At 41.4% G+C, this 25,282-nt stretch overlaps 1 protein-coding gene across 1 annotated transcript; it reads right to left on the bottom strand.

Annotated features, from left to right (window-relative positions):
* Positions 1-1,245: 1,245 nt before the first annotated feature.
* Positions 1,246-20,555, bottom strand: LOC146974317 (uncharacterized). Its single transcript, XM_085797495.1, has 4 exons — positions 20,049-20,555; positions 4,427-6,549; positions 3,614-3,916; positions 1,246-2,881 (listed from the first exon to the last, which is right to left on the bottom strand). Exons 2-4 carry the CDS (start codon positions 6,531-6,533, stop codon positions 2,616-2,618), a joined length of 2,676 nt encoding a protein of 891 aa, XP_085653621.1. The 5' UTR covers positions 6,534-6,549; positions 20,049-20,555; the 3' UTR covers positions 1,246-2,615.
* Positions 20,556-25,282: the final 4,727 nt, after the last annotated feature.

Here is a 25,282-nt window from a genome sequence, read left to right as displayed (position 1 = left end):
CTCTTTTCAAGTGCAAAACACAAACAGAAGTTTTTTTACACACACTGACACTCACAGAGACACTGGCCCTTCATTTCATATGGATTAAAGAGAAAATGTTCGATTTCCTTCGATGTGTCTCTCGAGTACAAACGTCAGAGGTCAGCATTGACTCAGCAGCACAGCAAAGTCCATACAGTGTGGAGTTAAAGAAATTGCTTCGACAGCCATTTTGCATATAAAGTCTGTATAAAAATCAAGGAGCAGTAGCAACAGGCCCTCTTCAAAGGTCGACACTAAATCGACTGCGAGCTGAGCTGGAGAGGCTGGAGGAGTCAGCGGCATGTGTGGTTAAAGCCTCCCCAGCTGAAATACAGGCGAGAGGTAAAAACAGGACCCACGTTTACTGAGGTCTGATAACAGTGAGAGTGTAACACTGCAACACAAAGCACAGCTGAAGAGCCACATTGTTACTGCAGAGCTGGAAGATGTCATTCTGTTCAAGCGGCCGTTCATATAAAAGAAAGATTCATGTAAAAAAAAAAAAGAAACAAACAAAACAAAACCCGGTAAAAACACAGATACGTGTGTAATACCTGACATGATGAAGCAGTTTGACTGTAGAAAAATATATATAGCCTTTTATCAAAGTCACTTAGCCAGAAAATAAATCCAACGAGCAAAATTCAGGATCATCTTACAAAGTCATATTTATAATGACATAACACCGGAGAACCAAATTACACCAGGCTGAACTGAAGGCATTTTGGTTTTTAGAAAATTGTAGCAGGGCATTTTGTTAATCACAGGTTAAAATAGGGAAAAGGGACAACTGCCTTATATAATAATAAATAATAGATAATAATTATAAGGAGAAGAAGTTTGCGAACTCTTGGACGAAGAGGAGAATACACAATAGTAAATAAAACAGAGCATCCCTCTTCTTGCATAAACAAACTGGTTTTCTTATTTGAAACGGTTTAACAATTTAAGCTTGCCATTTTTTCCCTTTTGCAAATGCTTACTCTCAAAAAATGTGGCAATATGGCATCAGTTTAGAAAATGTGCAAAATGATTCTCATCCTTAGCTACTAGATTAACAAACACCAGTTTCCCACTCATCATTGATTCTTACCATAACATGATTTAAATGATAATATTATGGAAGCTGTGACGCTGTCAACATCATGCACCCCAAAGCTGCATCCACTTTTGTACAGTATTTAAACTGTAATTTATAATCCTTTTGTGGAGATTTAAGTTTGGTAACAGGAATATTTGCTTCATGTTCACTGAATGGGACTCAGGACTGAACCGTAACAATACAGAGGGAAAGTTCACAGTGAGTCAAGGAACCCTCTCTAATCAAACCAAAGCCTTCAAGCACGGGGTAAAGAAAATGCATAGTCATGATCAACGCAGTTAAGAAGTTCAGCAGGACAATAAGGCAAAAAACAAAAAACAAAACAATTAGGGTATAACAACAGAGACATCAGCTAAGAAACCACCATCTCTAAAAAAAAATGATGCTGATGTTTTCTGATTCCTTCAGAAAGGCATTAACATAAAATATAAAGTAGATTTGGCTTCAAGCGTCTTCATGATTTAGGTTAAGATAGTGTAAGCCATGAAAAACACACTCTCCGAAGTAGATAAATCAGCTGACAGGTTAAAGTAGTGTTTCAATGTTGCCTCTTTGCTGTTTCTCTCTTGTCTCCACTAAACAAACTACCAGTTTTTAAAAGATTGTTGTCATGCTGAACATTAGACATTTTTTTTTACATCATAAAAATCATAAAAAACATGAATAAAAATTATGCATCTCACAGTCGGAGAAGGTCTGTTGTTTTAAAGCACATTATAACAGCGGGCGAACCTGCTGAACCACACATCTGGTAAAATATACTGTAAATCATAATGTACCGAAAAGAAAATCTCTGACTGGTCTGTTGAGTTGTGTGTGCAGCTCAGTACTGAGTGTGTGTATATCAGCATATTTCAGTATTTTCTCTGCTACCATTCTGGCCCTATCACTGAAATAAGTTCCCAGGTTAATGCTACTCATGTCACCACTAGGTCCAAGCTGCATTGTTGCACAGTTTTCTAACTTTGTGACAACTCAGTTGGTGACAGTAAAACAAATTGAGGAAATGCATGGGAAGTAAAGTGCATTGTTATGTGTGTTGCTACATGTGGTGGCGACATCAGTTAGATGTAACCAGTGAACCCTTTCCATGTTTCTGCATGCAGCCATCTGTGATGAATAACGTCTGTATAACTGTGTGTGGCTGTGTCCTGTATATGCGTGTAAATGACGGGAACAAAAAAGGAAGAGGCATCAGAAAAAACAGAAGTCAGATATACTGTAGATCTATACAAAATATTGGCACATTATCTTATAAACAGTATACTGGATGATGAACAGGTTGCTACTTAAACGTACAAACCACCCAGTCTTTTGTCTCACGTTTCACAGCGTTAAAAGTGCACTAATTGCCAAACACGCCACCTTTTTCCACTTTTATAATATTTCTCATCTCGCTTTTTCTCTCATGTAAAATGTGCTGCGTGCTCGTAATGCCACTTTAATCTCTCACCTGCTGTAACCTTACAAGCTCCTAAACTCTCGTCCTTTCTCACACCTGCGTCTCCACACCGTTAAGTTTAGGCATTAAGATGCGAGGGGTCACCCCAGAGTTGAGGTCCCTCTCGAACTCCAGCAGCTGGCCCATGAAGTTTAGGTTCGGGGACACCACGGGGCGCCGGCTGCGCACGTACTTGTAGGCATCTGTCATTGTCATGAGGGTGTGCTTCATAAGGTAGGCGATGACGATGGTTGCAGAACGAGACACGCCCGCCTGGCAGTGCACCAACACTCCCTGTCCACTCTGATATGCCTCCTCTGTGGACGAGAACAACACAGCAGATGAGCTGCATTCAAGAAATAAAGAGCCACTAAATGCTGCATGGCTGCCAGCTGTGAGCAACTTCCACATAAAACATCTGTAATTAGAACTTACGATATGCACTGCCATTAGTTCCATCCATCAATTGGCTATGAGGTATGGAGCTAAATCTGTTAATTATTCAAATATATCTTAAAGGGATAGTTCAATATTTTGGCAAATTGGCCCAATGCCATAATCCCTATAGTTTTAGGAGTAGGTTCGTTACCTTTAATTGTCGGTGCAAGCTGTTTTTAGAACAGTGGAACAGACAGAGTTGTTTTCGAGGCAAATGCAGAGACTCCTTGGCGTAAAACTGCCCCCGACTGGAACGTGCATCAGCGGTTTTGCATGAATTTACCTCAAAAACAACTCTGTCTCGTAACGTTCCGTTATCATCTCATAGCGTGGTGAATGTGCAGGTCACGACTTGTCCACCAGAGCGTTTTGGAGTTGTTGGATTGTGTATTTGATGAGTTTGTTGAGGGAGACCAAGAAATCCCATGAGCCTCTGTAGCGTAGCTCTGAGCAGCTCACGGCTCTGCTCCGCTGTTCTAAAAATAGCTTGCCCCGACAATTAAAGGTAACGAACCTACTCCTAAAACTATAGGGATTATAGCAATGGGCCAATTTGCCAAAGTGTTGAACTATCCCTTTAACTACAACACTTATAGAGGTGGGACTCTCACCGATGAACTCGAAAACCTCCTCAAAGTACTGTCGAAGGTTCTGCTTGCTGTTGTCGGTGGCTGGCAGCCTTTTGTAGCGCAGTCCAGAGTTGACGTGGTAGAGGGGGAGGTGCGTGGTCACGTTGACCACGTAGCCGATGTTGAGGCGCAGCAGCAGGTCCAGGTCTTGGGCGTCTCTCTCGTTCCCCAGAAAGAGGAAGGGCAGGATGGGGCTGACCACGGCGTTCTCCGCATCCGGGGTCATCACACTCTCGTCGGACAGAGATGCCGGCAATGACGAGGAGAGTGGCAGAGAAAGGTGCACTGCGAGAAGACAATATGTTACAGTTTAAAGTGTACAATGAGACAAAACAACAAAGAAAATTCAAATCTACTCATGTGAATCATTAAATCAAAAGTGGTTTGTTTGAGTCTGAAAGCCAATTATGCATATTTATTGGCAAATTTTTAATTTGATGGCCTAATTGAAGCAACTTGCTGAGATGCAAAGGAGCTAAATGTTCCCAAATGTGAGTGCAGCTGTCTAAACCTGCAAAATTATTCAACACATCAGGGGAGACTGGTCTCAGGATCACGACAGCGTGAACCAAACACAGACCAAGTTGCACTCACAAAGAGGTACATCGGTTGAAACTAACCACCAGGGAATTGTTGGTGGACATCTGTGGTTGGACAGTACAACAAAATGGCATTAAGACACAGCTTTATGCCAGTGATTACAGTGGTGTTTTGGCATCTTCACTGATAATATCCTTTAGTATTCTCCAGCCTGTAGTTTTAATCACCTGCATGTGAATTAAAAAAGATGCTTACTTCTGCTGTTTTCCTCATCTTGCTCTCTGTTGAGGGAGTTCAGGGCCAGGTGGAGGGACTGGGCTGACGGCAGAGAGTGCCCTCCCTCCCTGTCTCTCTGCCAGGGTTTGGGTTTGATGAGTGTACTGGGGGCAGAGGGTGGGGGCGAAAAGGACACGGGCGATGGTGGCGAGGCAGAGCGGGGAGAGGGGGAGTGAGGATATGCTGCATCTCCGTCTTGCTCCAGGCCATCGTCGATCCCTCCGTCTTTTCTCAGAAGCCTCTTCAGCGAGTTCCGGCCTTCGTCGTACCCCGATCCTGACCTGTAGCCCATGAAGTCGAGGGCTGCCATTTTGCCCTGCTGAAGCCGCCGTCGGCCAGCGTGATCTGTGATCTGAGGAGGCTGTGCGTATTCTTGGAGGTTTTGACAGTCCAAGAGGACAAGGCCGGTTCCATTGCTGCCATTTTGGGCCTGGCCTCCGCAAGTCTGCCCGACTCCTGCTCCCATCCCGGCACAGTGATTCTTCTGGGCTTTGGAATGGGTCATCTTCTTGGCCAGCTCTTCAGGCCAGATAGTGCGGACACTATAGTCATCATCCTCTCCTTGGTACATACCCATCTGGTGACCTGCTCCGATGCCTCTTCCTGGGGGTTTGCCACGGCGAGGGTTGAATGTGACCACTATGGGGTCGCTGCTGCAGTAGCTGCAGGTGGAGCTACCAGTCTGGGAAGCTTTGGGGTTGCAGCCCGTGACGCAGCTCTGTATTGCCCGGAGGGGGGCTGAGGAGGACAGAGGGGTGCAGGGCAGGCATCCCCCTACGAGTTTTTTGCGAAGGATAGCAGGACTCTCGAAGTTTCTGGCCTCACCGGAGCAGGAGGCACAGCGGAGAGGTTTGAACAGGCTTGCTCGGCAGTCAGACACAGTGCTGTTGGAGGAGGAGGTGTTAGAGGTGGAGGTGGTGGACAGACACCCACCCAGGTTTTTCAGGCCCATGTCTTTGCCTCCTCTCTTCACTGCTCCGACATTGTGAACACAGGAAAAAGAGGTGGAAGTGCTTCCCCCACCTCCTTGGCAGCTGGCAGAGTGCGCCTTACAACCTCGGCATTTCACCAACCTCCAGCAGCCGCAGCTGAACGGGCGCGTGCAGTCGATGGTGCACGTGTGGTCAGGGCTGGGGAAGCCTCCGGCGTGGGAGGAGCAGGGGGAGAGGGGAAGACCATGAAGAAGGTGGGGGTGGTGATCCCTGGTGCGGGACGGGTGTGGCTGGCTGAGCTGTTGAAACGAGACTGGGACATGGGTGGGTTGGGAGGGAGGGGATTGGGGGTAGTTGGAGTTTAGGATGGCGGCATGGGGCACAGGGACGGAGTTGTGGTGGTAGGGAAGACCGTGACTGTTATGGCTTTGATGGACCGTTCCCAGTTTGGAATTCTTCTTGGTACCTAAAGAAGGAAATTCCTGGTCACATCTGTTCAGAAAGCTTGCGTTTTCCTTCTCCCGTTCACTCCTGAACCTCTGCTGCTGCTGCTGTGCCTGAGCGGGGACGAACTGCAGGACCCCTCCAGGGGAGGTGGACAGCTGACTGTGGCGACTTCGCTGCGACTTGTGCTCGGCTCCACCTGGCCTCGCCGCGGTTCCGGTTTTTATTCTCTCACATTGTCCTTGATCCAACTTTGACGCGGCACATCTCCCTCTGCCACTTTTAACGCTTCCACTGCGTCCCAACGAGTTGCTGAATCCTGTTGCCCTTCCTCCTTTGTCGAGAGTGAGCCTGATATCAATAGTATGTGTGTGGGAGGGCAGTCGTGGGGCAAGTGTTACTGTGCCATTGCTGTGGCAGTGGCTAGGGATGTGTCTGGCGCTTGCAGGGATCACAGGCTGTTGTTCGCCCTTGAACTTTTGCACCCGGGAAGATCTGCGCTTGCATTCCAGAGTCAGAGATTTACAGGCGGGTGAGTAGAAGTGGGATTGAGAGGGGTGGAGATTAGGAGGGTGGGACACTTGTCCATTGGCGGAGGCTGATAATTGAGAGGAGTGATGCGGGATGGTTTGTGGGGAGGCCTCACAGAGGGTTAGGTTTTTAGGGCGCTGAATGACCACTATGCGCTCGTCAAGAGGGAGGGGAGGCATCTGGGTTTATGCGGAGCTGTTTCATTGAGGAGGGAGAGAGAAAGAGAGACAGAGAGAGAGAGAGATCAGTCAGAAAACAACTGTAATTTCACCAACACTGAGAATGTGGGGCAAACTTTACATTTCATCAGTTTAGACACAAACATCACGTTGATGCCAAATTGCTAACAATGCCCTGCAGCAAGGAATATTTATATGATGCAGCGCCTACACGTATTTGTGAGCATAGTTGTGTTCCTTTGTCTGATACAGTTTTTTAAAATGGATATGATTTACAGCTATACAAACACATTTTAATTGAACTTGTGATTAAATTAAAAAAGAAAGGATTTGAGTATTTGTGAAGTGTAAAGTAAAGCCCCAAGTACACCACATTAATAACAACAAATGTTCACAACAATGATAGGGTTTTATGTTTTGCATATTGTTGTAAGTCACCTCTGAGGTGTCTTCTGTATACCAAAACATACAGATACGAGAACAAATACAAAACTAACAAACCAATAATAATACGTCGCAGCTTTGACCATCAACATGTCACACATATAGTTTCCTTTGACATTTTCTGGAAATGAAAGGAGGATTTAGATAAGGAGAAAAAACCCACTGAGGTGCATGTTTGATATGAATGGATGACAAACACTGCTGTGATTACATCTGCAGAATCCATTCAAACATGAACCTCGCAGTCTGTCACCTGCTTATACCTGGGCAACTTGCCAGACATTTAAAATGCTCATCTGTATTTGTAGGTAGTTTGACATTTATCATAAATTGAAACAGTTTCCCACTGATATCATTGCTATTATCCTATAAAATGCAAAATCCGAGGTTGCAAGCGTGTGCACCTGTTTGCTGTTAGCAGCAAATAATCCCAGCTAATCCTGGTGGCACTGAGGCTTCTTAAGAGATTAGTCACAAGCTACTTCAAATGAGCTGCAACAACCTTCATCCCTCTGAGGAGTCCTCATGCTTAACATGATGCATTCAGTCACATGAAATGATAAACCAAACCAAACTATATCTTAATATACTGTAAAACATAGCTGGACTAGGCAGGTTTACTGTTCTCAGATGTGCACTTTGTATTATCATGGCAAAAACTTGCATTGGCTGTTTAGCCATGATTGCATGATTCCTATTCCCACTGCATTATAAAATTATTTTGCTGCTTTGTCTCAGAAAAAAACCATCACAGTGACTCTCCCAGTTAGCTAAAAAGCTCAGTGGGATCCTTCACTTAATGCTTTGGAGCCATGAGATTATCTGAAATGAAACACTTCCTGCCCCCAGCCATCTAGCCCCTTCATCTTGCCTCTGGTATAAACTAAATTAACGGAGTCCTTTGGGCTGATTTGAAATGAGCATTTGTCCAGGCCACGGTATAAACAGAAGGTCACCACGCACACAACGATACAGCTCAGCTGGGGAGAAAGCTTTCTCACCATGACACAGCAAAAACAGATTAACTGAGTGTATCTTATAAATATGCATGTTGTGATAAAAATACATATAGAGATTTTTTTTTTTCTAAATAGCCTTTATGATTAATGTTATTAATAACAGGTTGGTACAGTTACCACAGGACTTTAGATTCTTATATTCATCTGCTACATTCATTATAAGGCTGCACTCAAATGTTCGGATGAAATATTATTGTCGTTAAAGTGAAAATCCACCCTCTAATACACACACTGTTAAATAAAATCAATCTGAGATGTTCACTGCACCCATGGGTGTTGGGTTGATGAAGTACTTTAATTTACTTTTTGCCACACTCACAGCAAGGTTGTAGGAGTGCAGCAGGTTGCCTGGGATGCTGTTATTACTATGACAGCCTTAGCATCCATCTGAAGATAAACAAGATAACAAAACAAAAAGGATGCATTTTACTGCGGATATAAAAATGTCTGAAGACATGTTTAGCTTTGTCATCTGTTGACGTTGGCATCCCTGCCTCCTGCTTTGTGATCGTCTGGTCGATATAATCCGTCTAGAAAGAAGCACGGCTTTATTGATTCAACTGAGCTGGCATCACAACCGTATGTTTACCTTTGTAAGTTTAGATCACTGAACATAATTTTACATTTAAAAGGTCACTTCACATTTGAAATATTTTTTTGTAGCCATGCTAACTGCATGACTAGACATGGCAATGTTGTCTGTCAGTCAGCTGGTCCAGATTGATTAGCATGACATTTTTTTTTTTCAATGAGGTTTACATGTTGTTTCGAGTGAACAATTATCGGATGTGTAAGTAATTTTGGACCAGACACTGAAAAATAATTGTAATACTTTAGTGATCCCTTATTTTTTTTATCCAACAGATCCAGCACCATGATCAACTTTACATTAGAAATAAAAATACTTTAGTTTATGACCAAATAACTGCAAAATGAATGATAATCCCATCAGCATCAGTCGTTACTTTCATGTAAACACCCAAATTAAAAAGGCAATTACACAAATGATGCATGCTTCAAGCCAAGGCACTGTAAGCATTTTCAGTAGTTTAAAGCACTATTATTATTATTATTATTATTATTATTATTAGTTACTCTTATAAATGCAGCCTCATCAAGCTGCTATCATGACTGTAGTCTTTAATTGTTTTAAAATGAAGCATCAGTTCACATAGCCCCAGATTTTTTCATTTACTTAATTTACTGACTTGTGCAACAGTAACATCACTGTTAACAGCATATTATGTTTTAATACTATTTAAATTAAGAAAACCTTTAAAAAACAAACAAACAAACGGGTGTATCACATATTGTTTTTACAAAGTGGGTGGATTTTCATTTTGAACTTAAGTCCTTTAAGACACATTCATCAAGAATCTCTGAGGGAGTGAAGGACCACGAAGTTAAAAGTGGGACTGGGTGGAACGGATACTGAAGACAATGCTGGCTGACAGAAATACGGAGAGGGGAGGGGGGGTGGGGGGTTAGAATGAAAATACAGGGGGACAGATTACAACGTGACACTGTAAACCACAGACTACAGGGGAGGAAGGAACATGTCAGAATAATCTGGGGATGTTTTCAGTCCCAACACAACACAGTTACCGACCCAGAGAGAAAGCAAACCGCGCTGCTGTTGTGTCCCCATGCTTATATCCACGCACAGACTCTGGTGATGGTGTCCTCATCTTTTTTTTTTCTTTTTCCTTTTTCAGCCTTGCCTGTGGTGGAGGGGGGTGGGGGTTACATTGACCCAGTTTTATCATGGTGGAAGTCACTATCACTCTGATCACTTTTCTCTCACACACTGTAAACTGCAGGCTGGCTAGTGGCCTTTTCACTCACTCGTTTCATATAGATTCAGCAGTCACAGAGAGAGAATTTCTCCGGTAAGTGATATTTCACAACAAGAAATAATATAAAAAAAGCTCAGTAAACAGAAAAACGACACACACCGGACGGGATAATTACAATCTATCTTTATCAGCAACATATATAAAAATATTCACATTATTGCAAACAGTCAAATCTGCAACAGGGAAAACAAAAAGAGGAGCAACACAATTATCTCCTTTGTCAATTCATCTGCAGCCGTTCCCCCGCAGCTCCAGTTTAATATTCTGCCAAATCTCCATAATTATTCTCATGTGTAGTGGTGAATCTAGTAATTACGCTTCAAAAGCAACCCGAAGCCTTTTCATTTCAAACTTAGCTTTTTGCCTCTTGTTCACGTACTTAACTGATGGAGAGATAAATTGTCTGTTGTGTGAGCTGCTACTGCTCTTTACAGTAGGGTAATGCAAAAAATCCAAACTGTACATTTAGTAGACAAGCAATGTATTGTTGCATATCTGTGGTGAAGAGTAACTGAGTACATTTACCTAGTTATTGTACTAGATTTGATCATTCAAATAATTGTCCAAATGATTCAATATATCACAGTAAAGATGAGCTATAGAGACAAAAAGAAAGAAAGAATATATAAATTTATGCTATATACATGTACATTGTGTTGTTAGTGCTTCTGTTCTTTGATTTTTACTATTTTCTACTTTCATTTGCTGTGTGTTTTCAATTTATTGATTCAATACTTTTACTTTATTAAATTATTATTATTATTGTTTCTCCCACCACTGTTGTGTCAGCCAGACTTTTGGTTCAAGGCAATAAAATAAATGACAGAACAAGACACAGACAGTTTGTCTTGTTATCGTCGTAGGATTCAGCCACAAGGACAAAACTGTAAAATGGGAGTGAGCTCTGTTGATTAGGAGGTTAATTGAAATGGCATGTAATTAACTTTGTTTATGTGAAGTCACTCCAGTCGGTTGGTCTTAATTAATCAGTGTTTCTCGCACATTAATGAAATCTGATAAAAGGCTGTAAGCTACCTGCTCTGCCAACATACAGTAGTGCTGCTGCGGCTGTGTGTATGTGTGTGTTTGCAGTAATTGTCTTTCAAAAAGAGCCGCCTCTATCTGCCTCAGCCAAACAGTACAAAGTGTAGGAAGCGTATAGGCTTGTTTGATGCTTGTCAAATGAGGAAGCTGCTGCATGATCAAAGAAACAGACCTGTTCTTATCAGTTTGTCATTTGACAGTATTTCATTATTGCCCCCCTGTTGATGGCTTCAATTGCCAGATCCCAGTTTGCATCTGAGACAGCAGCAAATCTGACGACACAACATAGGATTACTGTACCAAGGCAGAACACGGAGACAAAAGCTCACATTGATAATGATCTCCAATTAGACACAGCTTAATACATGTAAACACACTCGGCTTTGAATCCAGTTTTGTGTCTGACATGAGTTTTCAAGAAAAAAGCTCTTAAAATTACATCTACTCTCTGCCATGTTTTAAACATTCACTCTGAGCATTAAAGTGAAACTACAAGGCACAAGATGTCTCCTACTTTTCTTTAAAGTCCTTTCTCATCCCACAGAATCAGCCTTGTGTTCGCGCCTTTAACTGAGAAACTTTCCCATGATGAGGTGTGAAAAGAGCCCAATGTCACAGAGAGGAAAGAAACTCATCAAATCACTTCTTTGAATGTAGAAAAGAAACTCCGGTAACACTTTATAATAAAGTACACACTATTAAGCATTAGTTAAGCAGTAATACATACTGAATTCTTCATTTATAACACATGAATACCCATTAGTATGTAGTTTATAAATACAGTTAGTGCTTGTCAATGATGAGTAAAACATTTTTAACTGTGTTTATAAACTGCAATGAGTATTGATGTGTTATAAATGATGAATTCAGTATTTCATGCTTAACTAATGTTTAATAGTGTGTACTTACAAGCTCCTACTGACCCAGGACTATGTGATAATGACTGCGTGAAACAGTGTAGACTACAAACAGGCTGTGGATCAATAATAACATCTAAAAACCTATGTGTGCTGCTGAGTCTTCAGATACAGCTCATCCCTTTGTGAGAATCACAGCGCAGCACATTACATATCAAACAACCCGTATCAGTGTGTGAGATTGCATAATATATCTGCAAGGAATATATGACTTCAGAGGTCGACAGAAAACTGTAAATAAGTTATGAGCTGCTGAGGATCCATATGAAACTTATCTACTTACATCAGGCTGAATAAACAAACTGCAGCATGGATCAAGGAAGCAAACTCAAATGTATGCACATGATTAGGGATGTATTAATATTTAAGGAAAAGGCTAACTTATGCTAAGCTTTGCAATCACGTTAGCTGCCTCTGAATTCGAGCTCATGAAAGTGTAATGAGGAAAAGAAATATCAAAAAAAAAGAAAAAGAAAAAAGAGAAGTGCCACTCAGTTCCAGTTGGTGAGAGCTGCAGGAGCCTGAGGGGGAGATCATGACGCCCTGCCTCGGCTCACTGTTACCCCACCAGCAGAATGAAGATAACAGCTTCACAGTCACAGGCAGCGACTATAGAGAGAGGAGAAGGGCGCACATGCTAATATTTTTCCAGATGACTTCACAGTTTCCCAAACACCTGCGTGAAACCTGCGACATTATTATTTATTTATTTCTGAGGAAATTTCAGTACTTTCATTTCCTCTGCCCTCGGCCCTGTGTCGTATTTCATAACACAAAATTGGATCAGAATAGCTGTGTGTGTGTGTGTGTGTGTGTAAACAACACTGTGTCTCAGATGCAGGACAGGGACAGTGTAAGACTACACTACTATGAAAATGCAACAGCACCCGACAGTGATCAGTCAGAGTAAAGGCTGAGGCAGCGTGGCGTGCAGAGTGTACAGAGCGTACAGAGGTGGAGCGGCCGGTGTTTTTCGGGACAAGCTGTTGAGGGGGCTGGTGTTTTTTGGGTGCAGATGGTTTCCTGGCTGTGCAAGATTGATGACAGTCTCCTCGCTACCTCCCTCTCTCTCTATCTCCCCCTCTCCCTCTCTCCGCCTCGGCTTTATGCAGCTCCTTCATCAAAAGGCACATGACAGCCGAACACCCACGCAGCCGAGTGGACGACACCGCAGCAAAAAAAAAAAAAACGGGCAATAATGTGAAGATGTGCTGCTCAATTACTGGCTTGTAAAATTGCTTGAGTTAGAGACTGTCTTCCTCTGCTGAATGAAAAAAGAAAAAAACATTCTCTTTTTTTTTACATCAGAGTAGAAAAAAAAGGCTTCTCAAGATAGTAGATGGCAGGAAAATTAGTCATCTGAGTCATTTGTTTCCGGGGGGCTGATGAGCAGGCCGTTTCTGTCAGAGGACGAATCCACATCTCCACATTTTTGCTCATGTTTGGCTACGAGTTGGCGCAAAATGACAGGAGGCGGTCCCCTGTTCTCTTTATATAGCCATCCACACATGTAACCAAAGAGACAGATGGACAGCAAGAGCTATGGGCACTGGATACAAAAGAGGACAGCAGCAGTATATGTACACAATAATATACCTATATAGCAGCAGTGAAGGGGCAAACAGTTGTTCCTGCAGGAGACTCGGGAGGTTTCCTGCAGAGCTGCTGATGAGACCGAAAATCTGAGAACAGGTTCCAGCAGAGAAGATCGCCGTGTTGACGTGTTTCAAGTAAAAAAAAATCTGTTGACTGAGTTAAAGTGTCAGCAAACTGACGAGGGTTATTGGCAGAGGAGCAGAGCAGGCGCTGGATGGTGTTAACTGTGTCTCAGATCAGTGTCACTGCCCTGTTTGGACCAAATAATGCAATTAGACAATGTTGAGAAAAAGTAGGTCTAGTAATTTCACCGCTCAAGGACTCGTTGATGTGTTAAAACAATAGTTTGACCTTTTGGAAAATAAGCTTCATGAGAAGATAAATACCTCAGACTCAGTTTGGACATGTCCAGACTGTTTCCCTTCTGTCCAGTCTTAATACTGAGCTAAACTAGCTTTATATGTAAAGGACAGATATGAAAGTGATGTCAACTCTCTCATCTGTCTGCTTAGATTTGTTTCAATGTTCCTTCAAAGTTTAGATATCAGAATAATTTAAATCATTTTATACACATTGAAATATGGATCGCTTGTTAGGTTTGGACAGATACAGTGGTTGAGTTTGTGAGGCTGAAAGCTTCATTCATGCTTAAGTTTCGTTTCATTTTGACACCGAGTGTAATCCACTATAAATCTATAGGTAGAATGTGATTTTACAATATATTCAGCCCTGCCTGTGGTTATTTAAGTGCACAGTTCACTTGTGAATTAAACCTGTGAGATTTCCACAGTCAGTTCCCCTCTCATCTGTTTAACCTGAACGATTGATTACAACAAGCATTAGATTAATTAATTAGAAAAATATATACAGCATACATTTTTATATAGCGCTAAAGTGTTCTTAATCTTCAGGAATTCAGTGCAGGGATTGTAAATCCATCATTGCACTTTCTAATCGAATGCAGAGTCACAAGGCATAATTTACTGTACATGAGCAGAGTGTGAGAGTCTGCAGCTGTGAGCTAATGTTGCTTTCATGAATGAATCTTTTCTGGGCCTGAGCAGATGTTGAAAGCAGAGAACAAGTTAATTCACAAATCAGCAGAGAGGCAGAAAATGATTTAGATGATGTGGATTTAAACACCCGGGTCTGATTTGCATGTTGCCCTTTAACAAGCCAAACCAACTCTGATGTATTACTTAACCCTGAAAATACATTTGGCCGACTCCCAAATCTTTGTGGGTAACTCTGCTACCAAATTTGCAAAATGAGGTTAGAGTCTATAAACACAAACACTGTGACACTTGTGCATGTACAGTCTCTTCTTTTACATGGTGGGTGGACGTGTTAACTGCAACTACAGCTGCTGGGTGAAGCAGCAGGGCGAGGCTCCTCCTGTCCGTCACAAAAAATGATGATAAGAATGATAATGAGAACGAAAGCACCCTGTAGAGGCGGCAGCTTGCCAAACTTGATAAAAATCATCTTTGAAGGAGACATTTAACCCCAAACTTCTTTCTCCAGAGCTACTCAGTTACCAACAGTCAGTGTGTACTAATCAAGGCCTCATGTCAATGTGTCACTGGGTGAATGTAAAGTGCTTCTGACTGAATAAATGATCAGCTTGGTCAAGATTAAACAATTAATCAGTTACATGCCCACTGCTGCTCTAAAACTAAAGTAATTGCAGAGCTTTGGAGAATCACATAGATCCTTAAGTACTTTAAAAAATAATACAAACGATGCTGCATTATCAAGATCTAAATGTACTTGTGTTGGTGTAATTTTTCCGCAAACTCGACTTTAAACAGATTGGAAAATATTTCAAAATGTCAAATGAGATGGAATCACTAAAACTAAGAATATAGTAATTGAATTGTTAGGATTGTGTGACAGTATATTATGAAGTATCAGGCTGAATCCCTTTTCTTTTTGTCTTATGACAGGAAAGAAAAACTAAATTACATTACGACTGAATTTGAATGAGATCAGAGTCTTGTGGAGCGGGACAACACAAAACAAAGGAGCAAATCACGTTAAAAAAAAGAGAGAAAAAAAGAATGAGTCTGGGTTGTAAAGGGGAATTGCCCGCCTGACAAATGAACAGAGATGCAGGCTTAAGTCGTTATGACTCACTCTCTAATCAGGCTTAAGTCACACATATAATGATGTAAGATTTACTTTGGGAAGGAAGGAAATGACTTGCAACTCTGCTGTGTGTGATGACTCGGTTTTGACTCAGTGCCTCAAATGAATGGTTTGCTCAGCAGTGGTACAACAATGACACAGAGAGATGAGCCTCGTGTTTATTACTATGCATTAATCCGGACTTTTATGCACGTCTGTAAAAACTGGTCCTGTTGTTTTCGGTGATTCACACTGATTCAGATTCCACACCATCACGTCACTGAATGTACCCCTGCGCTGCTCCACAACGCCGATAAATCTCTGAACGTTTATTGCTAATCTGCGTTAGCCTTTTGCTAAATGTATTTCCCTCTCTTTAATCTCCTCAGTTTCAGCGTCTCACCAGAGCTCACACCACTACAGGCTACTGAGGGGGAAGTCAAAATAATTACATCACCTAATCTCTACAGTCAGCGGACGCAAAGTGATGGAAGCAGCAGCGCAAACTGACCAATCAGTGAGGAGACGCTGTAGCACATCCTCACACATCCCAGATTAAATCATTACCAATGTGACTTATTATTTAATAGATATAAAGACTGGGGTTGGCCACAGTATTCCTGACCATATAAAATAAATGGTTATACCACAAAGCAAACCATTGCATATCAGTTTCATATGCACTCATTTCTATCAGTGCCCATAAAGAGAGCTGTCCTGCCCATTGTAATGTTAAAATAATGAGAGAGTGCAATTTGATGAGTGATGCCAAAGAAGAAAAAAAAAGAAAAAAAGATTTACATCTGAAAATAGAACAACTAAGAATAGAAACTAAGAAAAGCAGCTTGGAAAAAGTTTCTTTTTTGTGGTTGGCCAGGATTTGAGCCCTCTGCCACGTAAAGATAAGAGGAGCAGTAATGTGCTTTGAATATATTTTAAAATCTTCAAAGAATGAGCTCTTTAAAAAGAAGCAGTCATGGTTAATGATTGCCGTGGCGTGAAACTGTCGTCAGCTGACAGTGGAAATCCCAGATCTAAAAGAAACCACCTCAATGCGGCCGGCTCCTTGTGCCAGCAACTTTCTGTCCACCGATTGTCATCCCAAAATGTAACCGACTCACTCGCTGGAAGCGTCAAAGAGACAGACAGGTGTGAAAAATATAACCAGATTAACAGTTAAAGGGAACAACTGCAGAAACGTAGTCATATGTATCCGTGGCAGTCATGGATCAGGGTCTGATTCACGGTGTATTCTGCTCTGGATCTGGACCAGGGGAAGAAGAAGGTGGAACAAAACTGCTAAAAACGTCAGGAACTGAGAACTTGTTCAATTATACAGGTCCAGGTCCCAGGATGTGATTTACAGGTTAAATGTTTCCCCCAAACCAATTTTGTCTCCTGCAGCTTTTGGCCCTGAGGAAAACAACAGCGAAACTATTTGACACTTTTCTATTCGACTGGAGGATGCTCAGCTTGAACAAAAAAAAAACAAAACAACAACATCTGTTAGCTGCAGTCTGGGAACAACAGTCTGTTTCTGTTTCCCCTCTGGAATTTACGCCAGACCATCTTCATATCCTCGAAGAAAATCTCAGAGAAAGTATGACTGTGCATGAAAAACAACACAGGAAAACCTGCGTCTCCCTCAGCGCCACAGCCAGCCTGCAGCGTCAACACTTAGAGGAAGGGATGTTTGATGTAATTGATTATTATTAATGGTGAGAGAGCTTCTAAGGTTGTGTTTTTGCCTTACTTACAAATCCCGGTACATACATTTTAATGTCTAATTTCATATTTTAACAGTAGAGAGCCTCTTGTTCATTCCTCCTCGCACAGAGCAAATTACCCCTGAGTCAGGCGTGTTTAACTCTTAAACTGCTGACTTTTTGTGCCTTCGTATTTTCATATTTCATATTTAAAGTCTTTCAACTGTTAAAGTGATGTAATGAAGACAGTATCCATTGAATCTATTTAAATGGCACTGATGTCCTGTATTCACTCACATTCATTTGCATTCATTCACAGTTTTTTGGTCTAATATTTTATGTTACTGAATATAGATGACAAATTGTTTTCTACCCCGAAATGATGATAAATGATTTAATCTCCCAAACATCACTTCACACTCAGTCTACCTGCTCATTCTCGTGAATGAGGGGCTGCAACTAATTTCCCTTTTTATGGACTAATCTTAACTGTGGTTTATAAGATATCAGGATATAATATATAATTGGTGGATAAATAATGTAATGGCACAAAATTGCAGGGCATGGGATTCGTAGCAGAACATGTATTCTAACTCTACATGCCATGTGTCAGTAAAAAGTCTGGTATATGTAAATATTGTGTGAGCTAAGGTTAAACCAGGAGTGATTTAACAGTAAGAGTCATGTGGGGCAGAAAACTATCCCAGCATGCACTGGGCAAGATAGGTCACCAGTCTGTTGTATGGGACAGGACACAAACAAACAGTTGAATCTGCAGGCAATTTTGACTCTCTGTTTTCTCAACCTGTGTGTCTGTGGACTGGGGGGGAGCAGACTGGAGCACTGAGAGAAATATGCAAACTGGAGGTGAAGCAGCGAGTCGATTAATAGGAAATTTACTGTCATCTATTCTGAGTCAATTTAAAAAGCAAACATACAAACAAACATATTGATCCCCAAATGAGACGATTTGCTCCTTTATAGTAAACAAAGATTCTTTTGGCTCATAAACAATCACATGTGAGTCAGATCATATTAGGATCTGGATCCACGATGTGTCTGTTTTTACATCAAGATCTATTACTTCTTGATTGAAAATGATCAATTGAAATGTTTTAATAATGTCCGATCTAAGTTTAAACCAGAACTGCCCCCAAAATTTTATGGGTTCTTGCTTGATCCACACTCTGTCCCCTCTACCAAGTTTAGTGTGGATCAGTTTGGTGCTTTTTGCATAATCCTGCTGACGAACAAACCTCCTCTGTGGAGCTGTTAGTCATTAGTGGAAGAACTAATGCAAAACCAGGACTTAGACCCACTGAGCCACCATGATGTCACTCTACAAAATCATTAGCACTGTTTGATCTTGACCTCTAATGATAGTATCCTGTAAGTGATATATGCCATATAGATTTTCAGAGTAAATATTTTCTCCTCTTGGAAGAGATTTAGAAACTGCTTTTAGATTTAAACCTGCACAAAAATAAGAACCACTGTTAAACTGAATCTTTAATCCTTACTAGACTGAAACAGGACACCGTTACTGTACTGTAAAAGCAGCTTCAAACATTGAGCTACATAACTGGACGATGATGACCACTACCCTGTCACATTAAACGGCCACATTAGGATCAACTACGTCTCTTAATGTGGGGTCAAATTGGCTTGTATATGTCCGTACATCGCTTAGACTAACAAACGCCTTCCTGCAAATACACTGCAGTGACTCTTCTGTGTGTGAGGTCACTGCCTCCATGTGAACTGGGCTTTGGTCTCACATTACTACCAAATACTTTTCTTATGAAAATATAAGCAAGTGATCATTAACCATAAATGCACAGTAAGGCCCTATGTGTGATTTCCAAATGGAGCCGCTCTGCTCAGCCTGCTCTACGTATGTGTATCTGCTCCTACACATCTGTACGTATAGCGGGCGTATACTCATACTACCCTTTTTTTTCTGCCTGGTTTGTGCACGACTGGTGATTAAATGTATTTCAATAAATCAAAAGCTGTTGCTGATTTGAAATATTTGCACGGTGCTGCTCACTCACTCATCTCTCCTGTTCTGCCACTCAGCAGCTGTTTGTTGCATCTCATCAGCACCACAACAAAGCACACACACATAAACACACACCACATACTCATACAGATGCTAATATTTACATTCCTCCACTGCATTGTCCACTGGCCAGTCATGGAAAAACTATCAGTTCCTGTTTACACAGTCGCTAGATGGCGCAATGCTTAATTCCTCTGTATTTTTTAATGGCATCTTCGTTGCACAGTGTTTGAACCTTTACCATGATGAGATATAAACCTGATGTGGGCGACAGGGCCCGAGCCACCAGGCCTGTACCCTCACCTCCTCACTCTGCACATGTGTGATAGCCGGTGTTAGTTATGCTCCATCATGTATCATCATCTACTACTTGGCACCTTCATGTGTCTGCAGTTATTTGTCTCAATAAATAACACAGAGTGCACGCTGCTCATCGTCATCATCATCATGGCAAACATCCTAATTACTGAATAGCACGAGGAGGAGGACGCTTGGATCAGTGTGGTATCAGTTTGACAGCTTATCAAAATAAACGGGAGGCATCAAGACGTCCAGGAGACATTGTGTGCTGTTCGCTGGAGCTGAGCAGCGTCAGCACACGGTGACAAGCCGCGGCACCGAGCTACAGCCGCGGCTGCTGGGGGACAGAGAGGCTGCAGGCCGACTGGAGCCACCGCCACCGCCACCGAGGAGTCCCACCACGTTACTTAAAAAATAAAATAAAAAATAAGACAGATCACTTACATCAAGAGTGGCAGTCCCGTGGTGTGTGCATCATTTATGCGCAGCGGAGTGAAGCATCCTCATGGCTGTAGTGTCCCGAGCAGCAGCAGCAGCAGCAGCAGCAGCAGCAGCAGCACGAGTCGATGTGTTGGTATGATCCAGATGTGTAACACCTTCCCTGCCTGCTCTCTTTTGTTCATGTAGCCTACTTTAAAAAAAAAAGAAAAAAAAGAGGAGATTTAAAAAATAAAAACAGGAAGCTTGATCTGAGTAGAAGCTGCACAACCTCTCTCTGCCCGGGTTGGAATAGCCAGATAAATAAATAAATGTGGGTGAGAAGTGCTTTGGCTAACTCAGCTGGCGTCACGTCTGAGCGTGTGTCACTCCGAGCTGCGGTGCGTGTGTGAGGAGACACTGACGGGGGAGGTGGGCGCTATTGTCTCTACTGTGGATGACATCATCCCAGACCAATGGCGAAACACACGGGATGAAGGGGGCTCAGGGGCGAGCACGCAGCACGTGCGGGATGATGGGGAAGGAGGAGAGAGGAGGGGGGAGGAGGAGGAGAGGGAAGATGATGAACCAACACACTTGAACTCATAGATAGTTCACATGGAATATCAGTGTGACACAAATTTCTTTGATTGGGTGAAAGATGAACTCAGTGATAGTGTCAGTGGTGGAAGACTCATCCAGCCCTATTATAAGCTACTAAAGTAAAATTACACATAAAGTCATGTTAAACACTCACACTCAGTAAACACTACTAGAGTACAAGTTAAAGCCCAGTGTGCACAAGAATATCAGTAAAAGTGCAGCATTACATTATTAGAAAAATTAATTTAAAGCAACTACCTTTAAAAACATTTCATTGACTTGGAACAGGGAGAATGACGCAGCGCCCCCTGCTGGCCCAGTGTTGCACTAGTTGCTAGCCTGAGGGAGAAGGGTCTGTCTGCGGCCTGCAAGAGGGAGGCGTTTCGCGTAGAGGCGTGTCGTCACTACGCGACACGCCCCCTCCACACGGGAAAGTCACGTTGAACCACGCGAGATGTAAAATGAGACCGCCAAAACGGATAACAAAACAGGAAGTAAACCAGTTCCGCCGTAAAACTTGACTAGTCTGAATGGCCGAACATATGCAGACTGTAAGTGTCAGTGTAATTTAATTAATTCATCGATTAATGTATATAATAATTGTGTTTAGCGATGGACTAAGGAAGTAAGGCTGAAAACCTTTATTGTTCTTTTTTGACAGTGAGTTAAATGTGATGGCCGAAGCCCTGGTGGGGCACATGTCCAAGGAGGGAGCAAAGAAGCTCCAAATTTACAAGGAGAAACTGGAAGAAGCCCTCTCCTCTGAGGCATTTCTGAGCAGGCTATAAAAATAAATAAAAAAAAAGAGCCTTGAAATGTTTTGGTTTGGTTTTTTTTAAATAGATCTCTTCTTCACTACAAATTTGACAGACCAAATATAGTTGAGATGAATTGCTACTTGTCACAAAACGACCATGACAAAGAAAGTTATGGTCTATGATCAGTGCTGTGAGTGCATGAGTACAGTAGTGTGTGTGTTGTAGGGTGAAATAAAGGAAATCAGAATACCAAACAAAGCCCAAGAGGTGTTGCAGGTAGGAGAGAGGGCGAGAGGGCCAGCAACTCAAGCTCCAGGAGAATGCTGCTGATGATCCCTGCTGATATCAAGAGAGAAAGCAAGGGAGCAACACTGCTCAGTAACCTACAGAATGGAGAGATTCACAAATGAATTCCCCATTAAGGAATAATAAAAGTTATTGTCATCACATTATTTTAATTTTGTTATGTAGGCCACTACTTTTATTTATATATATATATATATTTATTTATTATCTACACATTATGCTCTTACTCCCACATAAGCACTGACATTATTATTTACTACTTTTATTTATTTATATAAATAAATATAAGCTAGGCCACTACTTTTATATATATATATATATATATATATATATATATATATATATATATATATATATATATATATATATATATATATATATATATATATATATATATATATATATATATATATATATACATATATATATATATATATATATATATATACATATATATATATATATATTAGCTCTTACTCCCACATAAGCACTGACATTTAGCTCATGAATTCCTGTCTGTTAATTATCTTGTGTTTTCTCTTGTGACAAAGTCAGAAAATTTTACATCTAAATTTTAATATAAATGAAATCCTGCCTTAATTGTTTTTACCCAATAAAAAATGTAATAATAACATTTGTAAGCTTTTGAATACATTCATTATAGGGCAAAGAACGCGTAGGCAAAGTCGTTAACTTTTGCATGCAACATGCAACTGTAGTGGGCTCATATCCCTTTAAGAACCGTGTGTAGGGCGTTCCCTGTAGTGGCGGGGGGCGTGTCGCGTAGTGACGTCATTACGCGACACGCCTCCTACAGTGCCTACTACTCGACACGCCTCCCTCTTGCAGGCCGCAGACGGATACACTTGGCCTGAGGCGAGGAGCTGAGTAACCGCTGGAAATGTAAAAAAGCCACCACTTTCAAATGTTTAATGTCAGGATGTTGATTGCATTCGGACGCAATCAGGAAATGCTCCCAAGGCCAGACAGACAGTCCCGTCTACCAGTGGTGCCTCCAAAGCCGTTGCCTCTGTAGGGCAAGACTAGAAAAGCGCTATATAAGTGCAAGACCATTTACAGTTTCTGAAGGAAGCAGCCCCTGAATTTGGGACACAGCTCATGAATCGCTTTATGGCAACACGTAACATAAGCAAACCTCAACGTCAACACCTCTCGCCAAGTTAGAAGACACCAGCTAGCTCACTATTTTCATTATGTTCATCACAGTAAAGGCACCAAAGGGTCAAAGATAACATGGAAGGAAGAGAAGAAGAAAGAGTAGCCAATTGAAGGACCAGACCGAAGAACTCACTGTCTTATTTCTGAACTAGAGAGTAATAACTTTGCCAGTTACAAGTTTCAACTCGTCAACAAAACCTTGTGTATCATGCAGCTCAATTCGCCATAACGACATTACTGTAAGAGGGAATTACTTTCTCTAACTTGAGAGAAACAACAACAAATTTGTTTACAGTCACTCTGCACAAAATCTCACTGTTAGCTATGACATTGTACTGTATATGTACGGACATATACAATGTTTGTATGTACACTCAATGCATCATCACATCAGCAACATTTTACTGTGTCAGCATCAGTTTGACGTGTCAACTATTTTATGCACAGGCCTTTAGTTTGGTTCAAAGGTTCCCAATCTTTAAGGATCCAGCCCTGCCCATATCATTAAAATAAATCCTGAAATAAATATAAATTTGATAACCCTTTAGAAGTCAAATTGTTCAAATACGGCCATCTAAAACCAAACCTTAGTTGTCACAAAGCCAACAATATTAGCAACCATTGTGTTGTAGTTTGTAAGTCTTGGTTGTAAAATATTAAATACATGTAATGTAATAAATATATGAAATGTAAAAATGTCAGTATTTTTCTTCAGTAAATTAAGTACCTATGGAAATGTAGCAACCTTGGAAACACAGTCTCTTTCTTTTTTTCACCCTTTTTTTAAGTCTCTTTTGCTGCTTTCTATCTATGTATTTCACTTTTTTCTCATGAGAAGTAAAGTATGTTTATTTAAGTTCTTTCTCCATGGCCTTTAGCATTGTAATGATATAAGCTCTAAAACACATTGTCGGAAAGACATTAAATCTTTGAAGTAGAGATGCAATAACCATTATTTTCTATTAATCTGCCTACTCAGCGAGCAGATTGATTAGTCGTCTGTGAAGCAAGACATCAACCACAGTTATCTGTTCCCCACTAAATGCAGTATTATCTTATGCATTATGTATAATACATATTTAATATGTAGTATGAAAAAGACATTGCAGGTTTGTGTTAACTTGTATATTTTACATAATTGGTACTTTTTGTGTTTTCTTTTTTTCAGGGAGAGATGAGTATGTTATGTGATTTTATTGATAAAAATCCATCCACATATGTTATTTCTAAAAACATACAGTTTAAATCAGCTCAGTCACATTCATGCTGTTCAGTATTGTAACGTGTACAATCACACTCACACACTCACACTCACACACACGTCATGTTGTCTTCCCTCACTTCCCTCTTCGTAAGCAGCGGAGATGAGAGGCCGTTATGCGGACGTCATGCTGACCAGAAATCATCTCCTCGTTGTGTGAAATCATGAGGTAAAATGGAGAACTCCAGTTTAAGCGATGTTTGCCGTCACTGCTGAGAAATGCAGCAAGCAGAAGAGACAATAAACACTGAGACATAACACATTAACAGGTCTGACAAAGACATCAAAAGCTGTTGCCAGACAGCAATGTGGCACAATCACTGTGTTAACCAACCAACATAATGACGGCCTGTGGCTATTTGCAATGTTGGAGAAAAGCCCTGGCGCAGGGTCTCTCAAGCTGCTCCGCCCCACGCTAACCCCTACACCCACACCTTTGCAGACCGATCATTAGCCAGTGTCTCCTATTAGAGCTGTGTTTCCAACATAACCTCTGAAATGTGTGTGAAATGAGAAGAATCACACCTCAACCTGTTAATATTTGCCACTACAAACACTATACTTCTTTCTCGTGACACGTTGTGGTGCGCTTGTTGTCCCCACCCTCCTGCAGTTCAGACCTGGCTGCAGATCACGTTCCTGTGAGTATAGGGATTCGCTTACACCTGCTGCTGCACTTTGTAACGTAATGATGTGTAAATCGCACATTTGACACCTGCGATGTAAATGAGTCGGAGTTGAAAAGTGCAAAGTGAAACATTGTAGTGGCGGCTTTAAGGTAGAGTAAGTGTCCTTAATGTTTGAATTTGCCTTAATCATCAGTTTTCTGTCACTGAGAGGATTGAAATTTGATCTTGTACTATTGTTTTGCATGACGGAGGTCATCAATAAGTGAGTGGTTCATATTTTTTTTCATTTCTGAGCAGCAGGAGGAGAGGGACAGTGCTTAATTTAACTTTTCTCCTCAAACCTCTTTGTATCTGTTTGGGAGCTTAACTCATTATCTGTTCATTCATCTAGCACCCGGAGGTGAAAGTTACAGCTCATGTGAGCAAATTGACTCCACATCGACTGATTTTGGATGAATAATTTGTCTCATCTACAACCTTGTTTCATTTGCCTTAACTTAATTGTGGAGTGTCAGATTTCTTTGT

Source organism: Trachurus japonicus, chromosome 14 (assembly GCF_045865225.1).
Source record: "Trachurus japonicus isolate A0001 chromosome 14, Traja_1.0".
NCBI lineage: Eukaryota > Metazoa > Chordata > Actinopteri > Carangiformes > Carangidae > Trachurus > Trachurus japonicus.
Note: the sequence above shows the minus strand (reverse complement) of the source record. Positions and strands in the feature narration are given on the sequence as shown.